The 19263-nt window shown below is 44.4% G+C and overlaps 1 protein-coding gene across 1 annotated transcript in view; it reads right to left on the bottom strand.

Annotated features, from left to right (window-relative positions):
- The window catches only part of HADH (hydroxyacyl-CoA dehydrogenase), a 37151-nt gene extending 19877 nt beyond the window's left edge, over window positions 1-17274 (bottom strand). The window contains exons 1-3 of the mRNA XM_075336388.1: window positions 17071-17274; window positions 6248-6376; window positions 5215-5372 (exon numbers count right to left, since the gene is read on the bottom strand). Coding sequence (XP_075192503.1) covers window positions 5215-5372; window positions 6248-6376; window positions 17071-17193 — 410 coding nt within the window. The 5' untranslated portion in view covers window positions 17194-17274. The remainder of the gene's footprint in view (window positions 1-5214; window positions 5373-6247; window positions 6377-17070) is intronic.
- Window positions 17275-19263: the final 1989 nt, after the last annotated feature.

The raw sequence follows: 19263 nt of genomic DNA, 5'->3' as shown, positions 1-19263 counted from the left end.
CATTCGAAGATTATGTTCCAGTGACGGAGACTTTGAAATGCAGGCGGCTGAATTGACTAACCGATTCCTCGAAAGAGGCTATAGTAGACGTATGATCAAGCGGGCCTATCATAGAGCAAAATATTCTTCCAGGAATCAATTACTGTATTCCAGCAAACCAAGAGGTGGTGATACTACTGTCAGGTTTATCACCAACTATTGTAACCAACATGCCGCTATACGGAAGGCACTTACCAAATCCTGGCCTATTTTACAAGCAGACCCAACGTTGGCTAAAATCTTGCCCAAGAGGCCACAGATTACTATACGGAGAGCTAAGAATCTTAAGGACCATTTGGTCCGCAGTCTCCATGATAATACCATGACTCCAGTCTTCTTTAATACATCTACTGCTAGGGGCGGCTGCTTCCCATGCGGTAAGTGTGTCGCGTGTCCTAATGTATCGCGGACTGATGACTTCTGTGATTCCTCATTTACTAAAAACTTTAAAATCATTAAGAGGATCACGTGTGAGTCTAAGTCCGTGATATATTATGGCCTATGCCCTTGCCCTAAGATCTACATTGGGCTCACGACCCGCCAGCTCAAGGTTCGGGTTCGTGAGCACATTTTGGGGATAGAGGCTGCACGTGATCATGTTGATGTGTCGACGTTAAAGACCATTCCACGGCACTTTAAGCAGTTTCATGAATGTGATTCAGCCAAGTTTTTGGTACGTGGAATTGATAGGTTAGACGTTGACATTCGTGGTGGGTTTATTAGTCAGCGGTTAGCAAGACTGGAGACTCAATGGATCTGGCGCCTGCGGACTGTCCAGCCCCAGGGCCTAAATGAAAACATGAGTTTCATTCCATTTCTTTAGAGTTGGGTGTTTTTTGACTTGATTTTAATTGTTTTTAATTTTTATTTTTACTTGCAGGCCTACTTTCATTATGTGTTAATATCTTGGAGTGGCTCGTTATTTTTGAAATATTTCCTCATATGTGATTGTGGACTTAGAACTGACGCCCTGAAATGCAAGATCAAGAATATATGTTTTTTTCAATAAATATTTATGTATTGTATAATTGCTAGTTTACATCACATGGGACGTTGTTGTTGATTTTTGCTGTAATATAAATGGAATCATATATACATGTGTGGCTTTTATCTGGCCGCATGGAATGTATGTGAACATGCTGTATATGCATTGATTTTCTATGGTATGCCGTTAACATGTTTTGTTTTATAGATTGGTTTACTCGGAAATGATGTATATGCAGCTTGGATAGATGTGTATATAACACTATATGTGCTTTAATTATCTTTGTACAGATTGCTATGGTCTTTATATTACTGTCCTATGGGGTTTAATCTACATCGAGCTCTCTCCTATTATGAGATTCTTAATATCACTGATGAAGGATTATGTATTATTGGTTATGATCCACATAAAGTATTTCTGTCTTTCCCCACCTGGTTGGGCTGTCTACGCATGCGTCGCCGGCCCTGGATTTCTCTGTCTCCCGGGCGCGTCTCTATGGTTACGGGAGCGCTGGTTTTCTTACCCGGCGTTCTCTGTGGCCATGACGCGTCTGTGAGGCGGGACTTCCGCCCGGCCGGCTTCGGATGCGTCATGATGGCTGCCCAATCAGCTGGGGATTGAGGCCTTTTTAAACGGCACCCCCTTTCCTTTCCGGTCACGCCCCCTGACGAAGGTACACACCGAAATGCGCATCGGGCGCATTACCATCACAGTGTTTACTATCATCTAGTTAATGTTATCCACGCGGATTTATGGCTGGTGGTGCATTTTTTCTACTCTCTGCACTTTTGTATGAGTACCGATAAGTGTATGGCTGTGTCTATGGTATCCTGGCGTGCTATGTGTGCTGCAGTTGACTACGCCTTTTGGTGGACATATAGGGAATGATGTTGGCTCTCTATCTGAACGCAATCAGTTAATGGACTACCTGTGAGACACCTGCTATGATCTTATGCTAGATATATTCCTTTTCTCTGCATGTGATTATGTGGTGACGCCTGAGGTGTACTCCATTATGTACTATATTGCGATTATGTGTTGGAGTATTGAGTAGACATCCCTTGATCCTATGGTGGATGATAATTTTGGATGGGTTTCCATTTAAATATATAGATATGCAATGTTGGCTTGTGTGTAGTCTCTTATGGACAGCTTTGTATACACACTGGTCATGAGCCTTCTCTATGGAGTAATCTATTAATCCCTGACATATGTGTCTTCATCGTAGCGCCAGGTTATATTCTATGATCGGAATTAGTGTGATCGTGGAATAATGAATAAATGTTTACATGGACATAGCAGCATGATACTGGTATGAACATATGTGTATGATTATTTGTCCGTGTATGGCATGTGTTGTGTTGACCCCATGTTACTGATGTGACAATGATATGGATATAAAGGATATTGGTGCTATACGCGGCAGCATGGGCTCAACACATATACCTCTATGCACCACTTGTTAGCCATTTTATTACTAAATATTATCACCTTACACTGTGGTGATGTAAATCGCTTTTTGCCTCCCATTCTTTCACCTGTATGCTATTATTGTGAATAAAAATAATTTTTGTACCAATTGATCGCCTCTCTCCTTGCCTGTCTTGTAACTGTTTAGCGATTTGGTCCATATTTAGTAGTCCTTATTTGCAATTTAGGATTTACATATATGATATATTGATATATCCTTATGAACATGCTGATGGTTATGCCGTTATTTATAACATGCGAGTGCAGTGCGATGTTTCACACACTTTCATAGGCTTGTATGGGGGTGTGTGAGTGGAGACTCGCTGCAAAACGCAGCATGTACGATTGCACCAAGAACACGATTACTGTTGAGAAATAAAAGGAAAGGACACTCCGCAAGTGCGATCCGATGTTTTATCGGATCGCACATGAAAATCGCAAGTGGAAAAGAGCCCCAACTCTTTCCCTTGCACAATCTCTCGCCTTACACAACCAATTGATATGTTATTTGCTCTTCTGTTATAATCTAAATTCAATAAAAAAAAAAATTAAAGAAAACATTAGATTGCTAGTCTAAGGATTTGATTTTTCACATTTTACAGAAAAAAAAATAAATAAAAAGCTGCTAAACAGATGCATCTTAATGCTGCATTATGGCAATAATTCAATATGTCCCATTCGATCTACTGGGTCAAACATAGTAGCTGAAATAGACTGCAATGGAGGGAAGTTCAGTATCCGTAAAGGGTAAAACTTCACTTTTACTTCCATGGTAAAAAACTGAACATGTTAAAATGCAAAGCATGTGTAGACCTTAAGGCCCCGTCACACTAAGCAACATCGCTAGCAACATCGCTGCTGATGGACTTTTGTGACGTAGCAGCGAAGTTGCTAGTGATGTCGCTGTGTGTGACATCCAGCAACAACCTAGCCCCTGCTGTGAGGTCGTTGGTTGTTGCTGAATGCCCTGGACCATTTTTTAGTTGTTGCTGTCCCGCTGTGAAGCGCACATCGCTGTGTGTGACAGCGAGAGAGGAACAACTGAATGTGCAGGCAGCAGGAGCCGGCTTCTGCGGACGCTGGTAACCAATGTAAATATCGGGTAACCAAGAAGCCCTGTCCTTGGTTACCCGATATTTACCTTCGTTACCAGCCTCCGCCGCTCTCAGTGCCGGCTCCTGCTCTCTGCACATGTAGCTGCAGTACACATCGGGTTAATTAACCCGATGTGTGCTGTAGCTAGGAGAGCAGGGAGCCAGCGCTAAGCAGTGTGCGCTGCTCCCTGCACGTGTAGCTGCGTGCGCTGGTAACCAAGGTAAATATCGGGTTGGTTACCTGATAGTTACCAAGCGCAGCATCGCTTCAGTACGTCGCTGCTGGCTGGGGGCTGGTCACTGGTTGCTGGTAACAGCTCACCAGCAACCCGTGTAGCGATGCTCCAGCGATCCCTGCCAGGTCAGGTTGCTGGTGGGATCGCTGGAGCGTCTAACTGTGTGACCTCTCACCAGCAACCTCCTAGCAACTTACCAGCGATCCCTATCAGGTTGTATAGTTGTTGGGATCGCTGGTAAGTTGTTTAGTGTGACGGTACCTTTAGTCTACGCTTTTTCAGCAAGGTTTGTGCTCTTAGTCATGACAAGTACTATACATTCACAGGGCACCGCACCCCAATTGTCAACTTTTTGAGCTGATACAGATGCTACATTGCAGCAGTTTGGTAATAATAAACCGGACATATACATACATTAACACATGTATTTGGGAGTTTAAAATTGGCCCTTTACAGTAAAGTACCCTATATCAAAAAGTCAACTCTACTGTAAGGTACTTTTGCACAGCAAGTTCTAATACACAACCATGCTAATTAGAACTGCATTACTCCTACATAATACGTGTGTAAATCAGATGGCAAGTTAATGAGTCATGAGGCACGCTGCCTTATACAGCATCTGGAATCAACAGAAGGTACCCACTTCCATAACCAGAGCATTATGCTGCAGAGAGGATTTATGGATTTCAGTCGACCCATGTAATACAAAATTTGTGCTAGCAGACGATACCTGTGATAAGCTGGTTCACCATTGGCCAATCTTAAAAAGGAACCCATTAGGAGTAGTACAAGCTTAAAACTAAAAAGGTGTGCCTGTTTAGGTGTTCTTATGACTAGTAGAAATCTGACCTGCCATTGTGGAGAAATCCACCGTTGAAGTTATCGGCAAAATAGCTACAAGTGCATTAGGGCGTGTCAAAGCACTTCCAGCTCTCCGGGACGCACTACTTGTTCCCCACCTAGTGCCTCCATCAACTGCCAATCGTTGCTGATATTTTGGTAAATTGCCATTGGTGCTTGGGGGAGAGGCAAGGGGGAAGGGGAGGGAGAGGGGGGGCAAGCGTGCAAGATCTTGTTACGTAGGGGGAAGATGACATCGGCTGGATGACTTACCAAACACAAGACTCCATGCTCTTGCAGCTAATATACTTATAAATTCAACAGCGAATTTTTCAGCCATCATTGAGCAGATTTTTACCAGAGAGGCATTTATTCATAGTAACAGCTACACAAGCCATACCTTTAGTTTTAGGTTGAAGTTCCTACTAACAGGTTCCCTTTATCTATAAAATTACGGAAAAAAGGAGCAACACTGTAGTAAATTTAAAAAATCCTGATCACTCGGAAGAGAGGATATTCTATGTACTGTACTTATTAAGATGCGTCTTACTCTGGTGCAAATTTGTCCAGTGTCTTGAATAGTTCGTTTTTGATTTCCAAGTTTTCTATTATGGCTTCTACCACCAGATCAGTGCTGTGCACCACGGCTGCTGGGTCTGTGCTTGTGCTGAAGTTTGAAAGGGTTTTGCTGATGAACTGTGAAGCAGCCTGAAAAGAAAAAAGTTACACAAGTGAAGAACTGAATGTACTTCAGAGAATCTTCACAAGCCCCATTAGTTACAATGGGGCCTGTGCCAAGTGCTGCTGGACACTAAGGCATAGATTCACCAGATATGTGAATATGGAAGACGTGCTCTGTTTATGCCCCTTTCTGTACTATTGAGGTTTGGCATAAATCTATATGTAGCACTAATTATTTAATGGCATTAACCCCGTCTCACAACCATGGCCAGATTGCAAGTAGCTTGTAATCCACAGTACAAATATGTCTCATGGATGAAATAGGCTCAGGAGTTGTGTCCATCCATCCACAGCAGGAGCCAGCTGAAATATACAGCTAAGCTCCAGCTACGTGCGCTGGGACCAAAAACAGCTCTGGTGCCGCTATTAACAGTGACATGTAAGAAGTCTGACAGATGAGATTGGTCTTTGTGTCATTCCGTCTGCAACACTACAGCAAGACTGCTGGGTGACAGAGGCTGAATAGCAGCAGGGAAGCCTGACAAAGGTCTCCGTGTATGCCCTACACCCCAGCCCATCAGATCCTGACAGATATAAGGATGAGTGTTCAACTGCCATATAGCCTAACGTAAGGTAATGTACTGCACTGCAATAATAAAGTGCAATATTGACACAATCAAAATGACTATACATTTAAGTCCCCCTGTCGAACCATTAAATTGAGGGGGGAGGGGGGGGGAGAAGTTGTGTCTCTTGGACTAAGGAGATTGGGAACAATTTTAACTGAGAAAAAGGCAGTCGCACCAAGACTAGATTAGGTTTTAGACTCCAAGAAATTGAAATCTTCATCTATTTCTCATATTGCAGATAAGTTAAGGCAAATTAAAATACCAGCAGGTCACCTCAGGCTTGTCCGCAAACATCTTCTTGGTGACCCTTTTCAAGCTGTCTTCAATACTTTTGGCTGACTTTTTCAAGATGTCATCAGTCTGGTCCACTAAAACAACAGTGTGTCCGGTTGCTGCAGCCACCTGCAGAGGAAGTGCAAAATGAGTCCAAAAATTAAGCAACCTTTTCTGCTCCATACTGAAGGGCACCACGGTCACTGCCCATCTGTGATCACACTATCGGTAAGCCAAAGCAACCAAAAGCTTTATATGGAAATTTATTGCATCTCTGAAAACTAGTGCGGATATATTTTCCTACGAGTTTAGTCTGAAAATCCCATTTACTACCATACTTTTTAGTGAATTTCTTGGTATGAGAGACTTCTAAAAGCCACAACTTATCTATCACCACCTAACGTGACCTTCTTCAAATGGGAAACTCAGGGAGGATAAAGCGATTAGACAAGGGGAGATGACTTTAGACCAGAGCTGAAGTCTAGAGACAAAACCGTTGGGTAATCTACAGCATTTTCAAGGTCAGCACAGACTGAGCTAAACATTAACCTGAGCCATCAGATGTAGCCGCCTCTGTGCGTGCATGATGGGGCCAATGCTGAGCCTTCATCTTAATTACCCTAAACCTACATTTCTAATTCTGTAGAGCAGGAGCAGCTCACCCGCAGCACAGATGTATCAGGAGTGGAATTTACACCCCAACTTGTCCACTGAAGTGAGAATTTATTTGTATTAATGGAAGTCACAGACCATAATTATATACGTATAGGAAGCGCCAAAAAACTACTTAACTACTTCCTGATACGTGACATGTATGATAGGTGCAAGTGTATGGAGGGAGCTTTGAGGCAAAGATTGCTCCATAGAATAATGCTGTCCTCTGCCCCATCAGGTAATGGCAGTTCTGAGTTGTTGGCAGACAGGGTAGACTAAAGGGGGCTTTATATGCAGCGATATCGCTGGTGAAAGCACCTGCCCCCGTAGTTTGTGCGTCACGGGCAAAATCGCTGCCTGTGGCGCACAATATCGTTTGGAGCCGTCACACAGACTTACCTGCCTAGCGACGTTGTTGTGGCCGGCGAACCGCCTCCTTTCTAAGGGGCCGGTTCGTGCAGAGTCACTAAGCGGCCGCCCAATAGAAGCAGAGGGGCGGAGATGAGCGGCCGTAACATCCCGCCCACCTCCTTCCTTCCGCATTGCCGGTGGACGCAGATAAGCTGTAGTTAGTCATTCCCGAGGTGTCACACAGTGATGTGTGGTGCCTCGGGAACGACGAACAACCTGCGTCCTCAACAATTTTTAGAAAATAAACGACGTGTCAACGATGGACGATTTGGTGAATATTTTCCATCGTTAGCGGTCGCTTATACATGTCACACGCAACGACGTCACCAAAGATGCCGGATGTGCGTCACGGAATCCGTGACCCCGGAGATATATCGTTAGATACGTCGCTGCGTGTAACGAGGCCTTAAGGCCATGTGCACACGTTAAGTATTTGGTAAGGGGTTTTTTACCTCAGTATTTGTAAGCCAAAAGTCAGGAGTGGAACAACAAGAGGAAATGTGTAATAGAAACATGGCACCACTTCAGTATTTTCTACCCACTCCTGGTTTTGACTTACAAATACTGAGGTAAAAAATCTCCCAGAATACTCAGCGTGTGCACGTGGCCTTAGACAGAGAGTGACCTATGGTCCACATAGGACTGTTGTGAGCCAAGAAGTGGAAAGAGGACCAGAGCACCGCTGGAAACAGTGACCATATTTTAATGCACTCACCACACAATTGGTGACGGTTGGAGTTTATTTTACTCACTAAGGCCCTGTGCGCAGTAGAAAAAGAATTTTCCTCAATTTCTTGAGTCTGAAAGATTAGCACACTTGTGTTAAAAAAAAACACAAAAAAAAAAACGCACCAATAACGCATGTGTTTTTACTGCGTTTTCTCCACAGGTTGGTCCCTGCGTTTTTTTTACCATTATCTATGGCAAAAAACGCAGGTACCTGCAGAAAAGAAGTGATATGCTCATTTTTTTCCCCTCAAGAAATTCTGCAGAAAGAATTTTCTTGAGAAAAAAAAACCCCAAAAAAACCCAAAAAAAACAAAAAAACGCAGTGTGCGCACAGCTATTATTTTCCCCCCATAGTTTTTGCTGGGGAATGTCTGCAGAAAGGTTACAACCATTTTCTCAAAAAATTTCTGCAGCAAAAACGCAAGAAAAAGGCGGCTAAAAACGCAGTGTGCGCACAGGGCCTTACAGTTCCACAGTATTTGACAGACACCATTATCACTGTCCCTACTAGGGATCAAAATTTAAGACCCCCATCAGTATGGTGTTTGGCGATATTCTTATGACGGACTATTACGGAGGGGATTCATGCTGAAAGTTTGGTAGTAAAGGCATGTTCACATGGTGAAATTGTGCAGATTTTCCTGAAAGTATAGTATTATAATAAAAAAAAAAAAAAATCACCTGTTCTTAAAAGTCTGCAATAACTACAGGTTTTTTTATAGGATTTCGGAAAAATTTCCAGCTGGACTGACACTTTATATGAGAGTCCCCTAAGGCTAAGTTCACACATCAGTTTTTTTTCCCGTCAGGCAGAATCCAGCGTTTGTGTCCCGCAACGGATGCGGCAAAATTTGTGAAAAAAAACTGATGCGCCGGACAGTTTTATTTTTCCGGATGCGGCATACCGGAACCCATAACTATAACCCCTGCCTTACACTCTCCTGCCGCCGTCTTCATCTTCTATCAGCGCCACTCCTGGCGGTCTCCGACAATTTGTGACCTGCTGGCATGAAGTGGCTGAGCCAGAGGTCCCAACTCAGAAGTCTATGAAAGCCTTGATCTGACCTTGTTCTGACTCTCATACAGATGCATTGAGCACTTCTGACAACTTCTGGACAGTCCGAAATTACAGTCACAAGCAGGGCTGTGGAGTCGGAGCTCATTTTGGTGGAGTCGGTATAAAATGCACCGACTCCGACTCCTAAAATATATAATAAATTGGGGACAGGAGTGCAATGCAGAATGTGCTGAATATTTTACTAAATAACATTTAGTATAATGCTTATATTTAAGTGGAAAATTTATTGTAGTACAATGTGAACATTAGACAATTATTTTTATGATACAATAATCAAGATATTTGGATAGAACATAAAATATATTTATTGGAATACAACTTTAGAACACAAAACTAATAAATTGTAAATATGTAATATATACACACACAAGATATATATGTAATCTACCGTATATTACATATTGTATGACATATTTACAATTACAGTTTGTGTTCTAAAGTTGTATCCAATAGATATATTTTATGTTCTATCCAAATATCTTGATTATTGGATCATAAAAAAAATTAAATGTCTGATGTTCACATACACATGTTCATGTACAACAATAAATATTTCACCTAACTATAAGCAATATATGTAGGAGTCTGCGTCTGAATCGGAATCGGTGCAAGAGTAATTGAGGAGTCGGAGTCGAAGGTTTGGCTTACCGACTCCACAGCCCTGGTCACAAGATGGCGTCATGGGACAGGAGGAGTGCCAAAAAAGGAGAAAAATGCTGAAGGTTCAGTATATGACAAGGGACTTACATTTACACCAGCACTGAAAAATAAAAAAGCAGAGCTGGAGTGACGATTTAATAAACCTATTGCCAATGTAGGGTAATTCATTTTGATTGTAACTTGGTGGCTCATTGGTCAGCACTGTTACTTTTCATAGCTGGAGTCCCGGGTTCAAGTCCCACCGAGGACAACATCTGCAAGGAGTTTCTATGTTCTCTTCACGTTTTCATAATAAATTCAAAATTAAGATACCGATATTCTTAGCACTGCCAGGAAAATACAATATTCTTTAGCGGGATCTTCATCAAGGACATGATGTCCTCTTCATCACGCTTGTTCTAACAAGGCTCCGCTCGCAATAAAAAAATATAATATAATAAATTATATATATATATATATATATATATATATATATATATATATATATATATATATATATATATATATATATATATATATATATATATATATATATATATATATATATATATATATATATTTATATTTTTTTTTAACCCTTTGGGTTTCACACAGTTACATGTACAAATATGCATATTTGAAAACAAAACTCATGAAATAAGATTTTTTTTTAAACAAAAACACACCACTATTAAAACCGCGGCAAAGGGCACCCGAAAACCGCATGCAGTTTGCCGCGGTATTGCCGCGTGCGGGTTGGTATGTGCTTTATTGCATTCAATGCAATAAAGCACATTGAAGAAGAAAAAAAAAAAGTAATTTCATTCTGAGACAGAAGAATAGACAGAAGAATAGATAGACAGACAGAGGGATAGATAGAAGGATAGATAGATAGAGGGATAGATAGAGTCCCTGTGAGCACACTCTGCATTTCTCACGGTCGGCAGTGAGTTCACATTACCGGCCGTGGGAAATGACCGGTAATTACCTCTGCTGTCTCGCTGCGAGGCTGCTTTCATTCAGCGCTATGACAGTGTCAGTCGCGGCTGGATGTAAGCAGCGCAGGACCTGTGGATTACGTCGGAGCTTTGTTTCGGGAGGGGTTAATAAAAGGGTGAACGAGGCTTGTTTGTGTTTTATTTAAAATAAAGGATTTTTCGGTGTGTGTTTTTTCACTTTACTTACAGGTTGATCATGTCAGCTGTCTCAGACACTGCCATGATCAAGCCTGGAGTTAATGGCGGTGATCCATCACCATTAACCCCTTGAATTACCTTGACTGCCACTGCTACACGGCAGCAAGAAGAGCCGGGGACACTCCGGTACTGCCGCATAATGCATGCGACAGTGCCGGGGCAGCTGCGGCTGATATTCTCGGCTGCGGGAGGGGAAGTGAGTGAGGCGGGGGACATTAACCCTGCCCCTCTCCCTCCCCAGCCTGAGAATACCGGGCCGCCGCTGTGTGCTTACCTCGGCTGGACGGTAAATATACAGCGGAGCCCACGTGCTTTGTTTTCTATATTTCCGTTTGCTTTCTATGTGTGTTCTATGTGTCTGTGATGTCTGTGTGTCTGTGATGTGTGTGTGTGTTTACTCTCTGCTCCGCTTCCTCTTCCTGTAATGACATCACTTCCCTGCAAAACCGCAGGCAAGCGATGTACATTACCGCAGGTAAACTGCGAAATACCGCAGGAAAACGCAGTGAACCGCACAGAATTTGCTGCCTGCGTTATTCCCTACGGGATTTCACGATTACATTGGAGTCAATGGAGTGAAATCCCGCAGCAATGTGCGGAAAAGAAGTGACATGCACTTGTTTTTGCTGCGGGATTCCCACAGCAAAACATGCAGCTGTCAAATTCCGCCTAGTGCGCACAGGATTTTTTTTCCCATAGGTTTTGCTGGTGATTCACTGCAGAGATGTTATGAACATTTTCTGCAGCGAAACATGCAGCAAATCCGCAGAAAATCCGCAGCAAAATCCGGTAAGTGCGCACAGGGCCTAGGGTGATATTGCTTAAATTATATTCGTTACTTAAACAGCTTACCCTCTCTTAATTTAGTGGGAGCAAACCGGTGTGGAGGTTCTAACTGTAAGTGCTGCCATATGGTGGTACATGGTAGTAAATGCTTTTACAAGTGAGCTATTGAAAATTGAACACTTTACTAATTGTAACAGCTCCTTTGTAGTGTATCTTTTGCAATGTGACTGTGGATATCAGTATGTGGGTAGGAGCACTCTGGAAGTTCAAGTGAAAATGAACAAACATAGGTACAATATCGGACATGGTGTTACCAATCATAGTTTGTCAAGACATTTCCTATGTACACACTTGAAAAATCCTGAGTGTTTAACTTGAAAGTTTTGGAACAAGTATCTAATTCTGTCACTAAGATTGCGGAGGTTGATTAATAGAGAATCATACTGGATTTTTTAAACTATCTACAATATACGGTACTCAGATGGCCTTCGGGCCGTTTCACACATCCGGCTTTTTGCCGGATTACCGGATGCGGCACACTCCAGTACAGTGTTAATACTGTACAATCACATAGCGGCAACCTCCTGTCACATGCTGCGGTCACATGACCAGCGCTTGCCGAGATGCCACTGTACTGTATTACACTGTGCTGGAGTGTGCCGGATCCGGTATTTCGACGGATGTGTGAAACGGCCCTTAGTGTATTGCAAATACAAAATAACGTGTTGGCCTTTTTGATAAACTAAGATTCATAACGTCAGATGCTCCACCGAGTGTGTTGAGAGTATTATAATAATAATAATAATAATAATAATAATAATAATAATAATAATAATAATAATAATTCGCTTCTATAGCACTATTAATTCCACAGGACTTTACAGATGTGATCACACTGTCCCTATTGGGAATCTATATTCCCTAACAGTATTTCTTTGGAGTGTGGTAGGAAACCGAAGAATCCGGAGGAAACTCACGCAAACAGAGGGAGAATATACAAACTCCTTGTAGATTTTGTCCTGGGGAGATTCGAACCTTGGACCCCAGCTCTACAAGACTGCAGTGCTAACCACTGAGCCCCTATAAAATATATATTTATTTAGAAAGTGTTTAACATAATTTTATTATATTTGTGTTTTTTCTTTAAAGGGAACCTGTCACCACTTTTTTTGGCCTATAAGCTGCGGCCACCACCACCGGGCTCTTCTATACAGAATTCCAACATGCTGTACATAAGAGCCCAGGCCGGGGGTATAACATAAAAAACACTTTATAATACTTACGTAACGGTCGCGCTGTGGGCCTTATAGGAGTCTCCGTTGTCCGGTGCCGCCTCTTTCGGCCATCTTCGTCCTCTTTCTGAAGCCTGTACGCATGACGCGTCTACGTCATACACACGCGCCGGTCCTGTGCAGGCGTACTACAATACTTTGATCTGCACTGCTCAGGACCTGAATGCCGGCGAGTGTAGAGGATGTCGGACGCGTCATGCACCGCTGCTAGAGAAGAAGGAGCACAAAGATGGCCGAAAGAGGCGGCACCGGCCACGCCCATTAGGCCCACAGCACGACCGTTCGGTAAGTATTATAACTTTTTTTATGTTATACCCCCGGCCTGGGCTCTTATATACAGCCTGTTAGAATGCTGTATATAAGAGCCTGGTGGTTGGGGCCGCAGCTTAAGGGCCAAAAAAGTGGTGACAGGTTCTCTTTAACCTCTTCACGACACATGATGTACTGGGTACATCATGGATCGTATCAGGTTAAACCCTGCCTGCTGCCGCCGGCAGCAAGCAGCGATTACTGAACAAGTCAGCAGACTTGAACAGCTGACATGTGCGGCTATCAGGCACAAGTGGATTCACTACCCATTTGTGCCTGTTAACCCCTTAGATCGTGCTGTGAAAACGTCAACTCGATGAAACAGTGCACCGTGGTAATCATTCCCTTACCCGGCTGCATCGAACGCCACATGATGTGGCACGGTATCTCAGTGGTTAGCACTGCAGTCTTGCAGCGCTGGGGTTCTGGGTTCAAATCCCACCAAGGACACCATCTGCGAGGAGTTTGTATGTTCTCCCCGTGTTTGCGTGGGTTTCCTCCGGGTTCTCCGGTTTCCTCCCACTCCTCAAACAGACATACAGATAGGGACTATAGATTGTGAGCCCCAATGGGGACAGTGTTCCTGATGTATGTAAAGCGTTGCGGAATATGTTAGCGCTATATAAAAATAAAGATTTGATCACGTGGATCCCATGGTTGCCATGGTAGCACAGGGTCATGTGAGGACTCCTGTAGCTATCAAAAGTCAGTTCCTCTTACAGCCGGCAGAGGGCCGTGTGTGAGAGGACAGCTGCTTTTGTACAGATCACAGTAATGCTGTTCTGATCTACAAGAAAGAATGCTTTATCAGACTGCCGATTGCAAGACTGTGTGCACACCTTGCGTAGTGTCCATGCTGAAAAATCTGCAGTGATTTGTCAGCACATGTGCGCTTCAAATCGCTGCAGAAACACTGCATAATGGATGCAGTGTTTCAGCAGAATAGATGCCGATTTCATGCGCTCGGGATGCTGCCTCTCCCATAGACAGAGTGGGAGCAGCATCCAAAGCTCACAAAGTAAGTGACATGCTGCTTTTTTGAGCGCAGCGGTTTGGATCAAAATTTCAGCATCCAAATCGCTGTGCTCAAAAAAGCATCGTGCGGATGGATTATGCACAATCTTCATAGATTATGCTGGGGACGCAGGACGCATGAGTTTACGTTGCAGTGCAATATTCAGCGCGATTGCATGAAATTACGCAACGTGCGCACATAGCCTTATAGTTCCCTAAGGGGCCTAGTAAAGTTAAAAAGTTTTACAAAATTAACAAAAAAAAAAAACAAACAAAACCCTAAAAAGTTCAAATTACCCCTTATTGAAAATTAAAGGGTTAAATAATTAAAAAAAAACAAAAAAAAAAAAAAACACATTTGGTATCGCCGACTTCAGAAATGCCCGATTTATTTTTGGGACAAACTTTGAATTTTTTTTTTAACCCCTTAGATAAGAGTAAACCTAAACATATTTGTTAATCTACAAACTTGTACCGACCTGAAGCATCAAACTGACGTATCAGTTTTACCATATAGAGAACACTAAATAAAATCTCAAAAACAATCATGCAATCGCACTTTTTTCCAATTGTTTTGCAACTAGATTTTTTTTGCCATTTTCCAATACATTATATGGTAAATCTTATGGTTTAATTTAAAAGTTGACCTCGTCCCGCAAAAATTAAAGCTCTCATATGGCAAGATTGATGAAGGGGGGGAAAAAAAAAAAAAGTTACAGCTCTTGCAAGAAGGGAAGCTTAAAAACCCCCCTGAAAATTGCACAGGGGTGAAGGGGTTAAAAATCTTGTCATGAACTTTGCATTCAAATATGCATATTTGTACATGTAACTGTGGAACCCAAAGGGTTAATATATCATTTAATCTGACTTGTGGTTAGCCCGGTGTCTGTAATCCTATATACTGTATGATGTGAATGGAGCTCTATTAGAATGTGCCTGATGAAGAGAAGATCATCATGTCCTTGAAACACATTGCATGAAGATTCCAATAAAGAATATTGTTTCTTACTGGCAGAGCGAAGAATATCGCTATTTTTATTTCTTTAAGATTTTTTTTTTTTTTTTTTAAATATATCCCAGCGGGGAGCAGTGATAAAGCATCAGCCAGTTTCTCTAAGGCCCCCTTCACACATTCGTTTTTCACAGTCCATGGTGTGGGTGCGTTTGTGTGTGCGCTGTGATAGCACACGGACAGCAGAACTTCTATACTTACCTGTCCCCGGTGCTGCTGCTGCTTTTGGATCCGCGGTGCAGTGAATATGAGCGGGCCCGAAAGCATGTGAAAGCAGCGCCGAAGACAGCAGCGCTGGAGACCGGTGAGTATAGAAAATCATTTTATTTCAAAGACCCGTGTTTTCTCCGGTACGTGTCACACAGATCACATCAGTGTGCGGTCCGTGTGACATTGTGCCGTCGGAGATAAACAGACTTGACTTTTTTTTCTAGAGTGAAAAAAAGCTGAAAGTTGACATGCCGCCGGTTAAAAAAAAAAAAAAAAAAAAAAAAAAAAGGCAATCATGTGCATGAGATTTCTGGGATCTCAACTTTTGCTGGTACTGTGAAAAGCAGATTGTAATTTGCATTCAAAATGCTTCAAAGCTCAAGATGTGACCTTGGCCTAAGATGGAATGCCGTGTTCAGAAGCCAAGATGGAACTGCCATATATCAAACAGCAGTTGTGCTCCAAGACAGCACCAATTCTGAAGACGTCACTGCTTACATTTAGGCCCATTTTTTTGTGTGCTTCTTTCCTGCACACAATAAAAGCATGTTTTGCCAGGAAAAAAAAAAAAAAAAAAGCTGAAAAAAAACGTGCATTTTTTATGACTTTTTCTCATGGCGATCGCGGTGGTTCAGGCACAGTACCCTTGTGATCGCCGCCAGGTCTCCGGCTGATGTTAGTCGGGACGCAGCTCTCACTGCCCGGAGTGGTGCCTGTGCCTGTCAGTTTAACCCCCTGAATGCTGCGATCAGATCATTCAGAAGGGAGGGAGAGGAATCGCTTACCTTTCCCTGGCGATTGGGTCCCTGTAATGCGATCACAGGGCCCGATCGCTGCCATAGTAACCCTAGGGTGTCAGCACGACAACCCTGGGTTACTTTTGCTTCGTAGAGCCTCACACACCATGCTGTATGCATGGTGTGTGAGGCAAAGTGCTGAGCTACAATCCCCTGTAGTGACAAAGCAATGCAGGGGATTATAGAAATGTAGGGGAACCCCCCCCCCAAAAAAAAACGCAAAAACAAATGGCATGTCGCTTCTTTTTTCAGCAATAAAATCTGCAAGGAAAAAAAGCAGCGTGTGCACAGCAAGTCAGGAATGTCAGACTTTGCTAGTATGCTGCTTCCGGTGTTAATCAAAAACGATCAAAGAAAAATGCATGAGAAAAAAAAAAAAAGCCACGTGGGCACATAGCCTTAATATCACTATAATCTGCTGCCATTTACACCAGATTTCACACCATGAACGGAAAAATCACAACACAAACGGACACGGAGATCTCATCCACATCACAGGACAAGACCCAATCTGTACACAGCGTGCGGATGAGATGTGCAGTGTGAATGCACCCCGGGCACCTCTTACACCGCCTGTGTGACCTAATATGAAAGGCTGCAGCGCCCTGCCCGTGACACCCCGGCCACAGGGCACCTTACACCGCCTGCATGCCATGCGCAGGGCACAGCTTAGCACACTCCGGTCACGTGACTCACCTGCGCTATCCCGGCTCCCATCAGGCCTCCTCCGATCACAGTCACGTGCTTGATCGTCAGCTTCTTCGCGGCGGCACTGGAGGACATACATTTCGCGATGAGCTGCCGGCAAGAGGAGGCCATGTCTGCTGCACTGCTGGGAGCTGAAGAACACGCACCTGAGGCTACTAATGACAGCGAGTGACGTCAGCACAGCGCGCCGGGATGAAGGACACAGTGCAGTCATGTGACCAATTGGGGGCGGGGCCAAGTACAGCTGACTAGAAGTCAGAGCGAGAGAGGGAGGCAATGAGGAAATAGTGTGTAAGGAGGAGGACATGAGGAGAGAGCAGTCCATAAGGAGAAAGGGGACTTGGGGGGAACAGTCTGTAAGGAAGAAGAGGGGGCATGAGGGGGGACCAGTATGTAGGGAGGAGGGAGGGGGCAGTCCATAAGGAGAAAGGGGACATGGGGGGTGAACAGTCTATAAAGGGAACCTGTTTTTCACTATGAAACCAAAAGTGTCACCTGCAGCTCCTGGGCTGCATTCTATGAAGGTGCACCTTGTGCCCTGACTCCTCTTCCAGACCCCGAATATCTATATATATAATTGCCTTATTCTGTCTGTCTGTCTGTCTGTCATGCTTCAAAATTGTGTCCTTCCGGTGACATTGTGTCCTTACGGTGACACAAAGCTGATTGGCCGCTGGGCTCGCCATGGCCCCGCCCCCCCACACGGATTGGCCTCTCGCCCCGGCTCTCTGCAGGCCCCGCCCCCCTCACGCAATGCACGCTCGCTCTGGCCCAACTGACACGGAGCTCCGATTCCCAGGTGAGTACACACACACATCACACTCACTCTCACACACACCTCACACATCACAACATCCTGGGATATCGCTTGCTTCTACACCGGCTCCGTCAGGATCCCAGCAGCGCCAGACATAACCTTGCGATGCTGGGATCTTGACGGAGGCCGTGAAAGCTGGTAACCATTATACACATCGGGTAACTAAGGTCCCTTAGTTACCCGATGTGTATCATAGTTACCAGTGTACACCGGCTCCCACTCACTCTCACACACACCTCACACACACATCACATCGCATCCACACATCAAGGTCCTGCAGCGGCGGAAAATACAGACACATAACAGCACACACACACACATACACACATCAGATCACACTCACCCTCACACACACACATCACATCGCATCCACATACTCACAACATCCTGCGATATCGCTTGCTTCTCGGCCTCGATACTGTGCTGTGAGCTTCCAGGACCTGACGGAGGATCACATGGCCAGAAGCATGTGATATCTCCGGATGTTGTGAGTATCAGCGCGTATGTGCGATTTCGTCAGTGTCTGTGTGTGTGAGTGTATGCGATCGGGTGTGTGTGAGTGTATGCGATCGGGTGTGTGTGAGTGTATGCGATCGGGTGTGTGTGAGTGTATGCGATCGGGTGTGTGTGAGTGTATGCGATCGGGTGTGTGTGAGTGTATGCGATCGGGTGTCTGTGAGTGTATGCGATCGGGTGTGTGTGAGTGTATGCGATCGGGTGTGTGTGAGTGTATGCGATCGGGTGTGTGTGAGTGTATGCGATCGGGTGTGTGTGAGTGTATGCGATCGGGTGTCTGTGAGTGTATGCGATCGGGTGTGTGTGAGTGTATGCGATCGGGTGTGTGTGAGTGTATGCGATCGGGTGTGTGTGAGTGTATGCGATCGGTTGTGTGTGTGAGTGTATGCGATCGGGTGTGTGTGAGTGTATGCGATCGGTTGTGTGTGTGAGTGTATGCGATCGGGTGTGTGTGAGTGTATGCGATCGGGTGTGGGTGAGTGTATGCGATCGGTTGTGTGTGTGAGTGTATGCGATCGGGTGTGGGTGAGTGTCGGCAGAGGAGCACGGCGTGCTGGAGGAGGCTGGGAGCAGAGAGGCTGATCTTGGGGAAGGCTGGGAGGGGGAGGCTGATGCTGGGGGAGACTGGGAGGGGAAGGCTAATGCTGAAGGAGGCTGGGAGGAGAGAGGCTGATCCTGGGGAAGGCTGGGAAGGGGAGGCTGATGCTGAGGGAGGCTGGAAGGAGAGAGGCTGAGGCTGGGAGGAGAGAGGCTGATGCTGGGGAAGGCTGGAAGGAGAGAGGCTGAGGCTGGGAGGAGAGAGGCTGATGCTGGGGAAGGCTGATGCTGAGGGAGGCTGGGAGGGGAAA

Source organism: Anomaloglossus baeobatrachus, chromosome 1 (genome assembly GCF_048569485.1).
Source record: "Anomaloglossus baeobatrachus isolate aAnoBae1 chromosome 1, aAnoBae1.hap1, whole genome shotgun sequence".
NCBI classification, from domain to species: domain Eukaryota; kingdom Metazoa; phylum Chordata; class Amphibia; order Anura; family Aromobatidae; genus Anomaloglossus; species Anomaloglossus baeobatrachus.
This window is presented reverse-complemented; position numbering and strand designations above follow the sequence as displayed.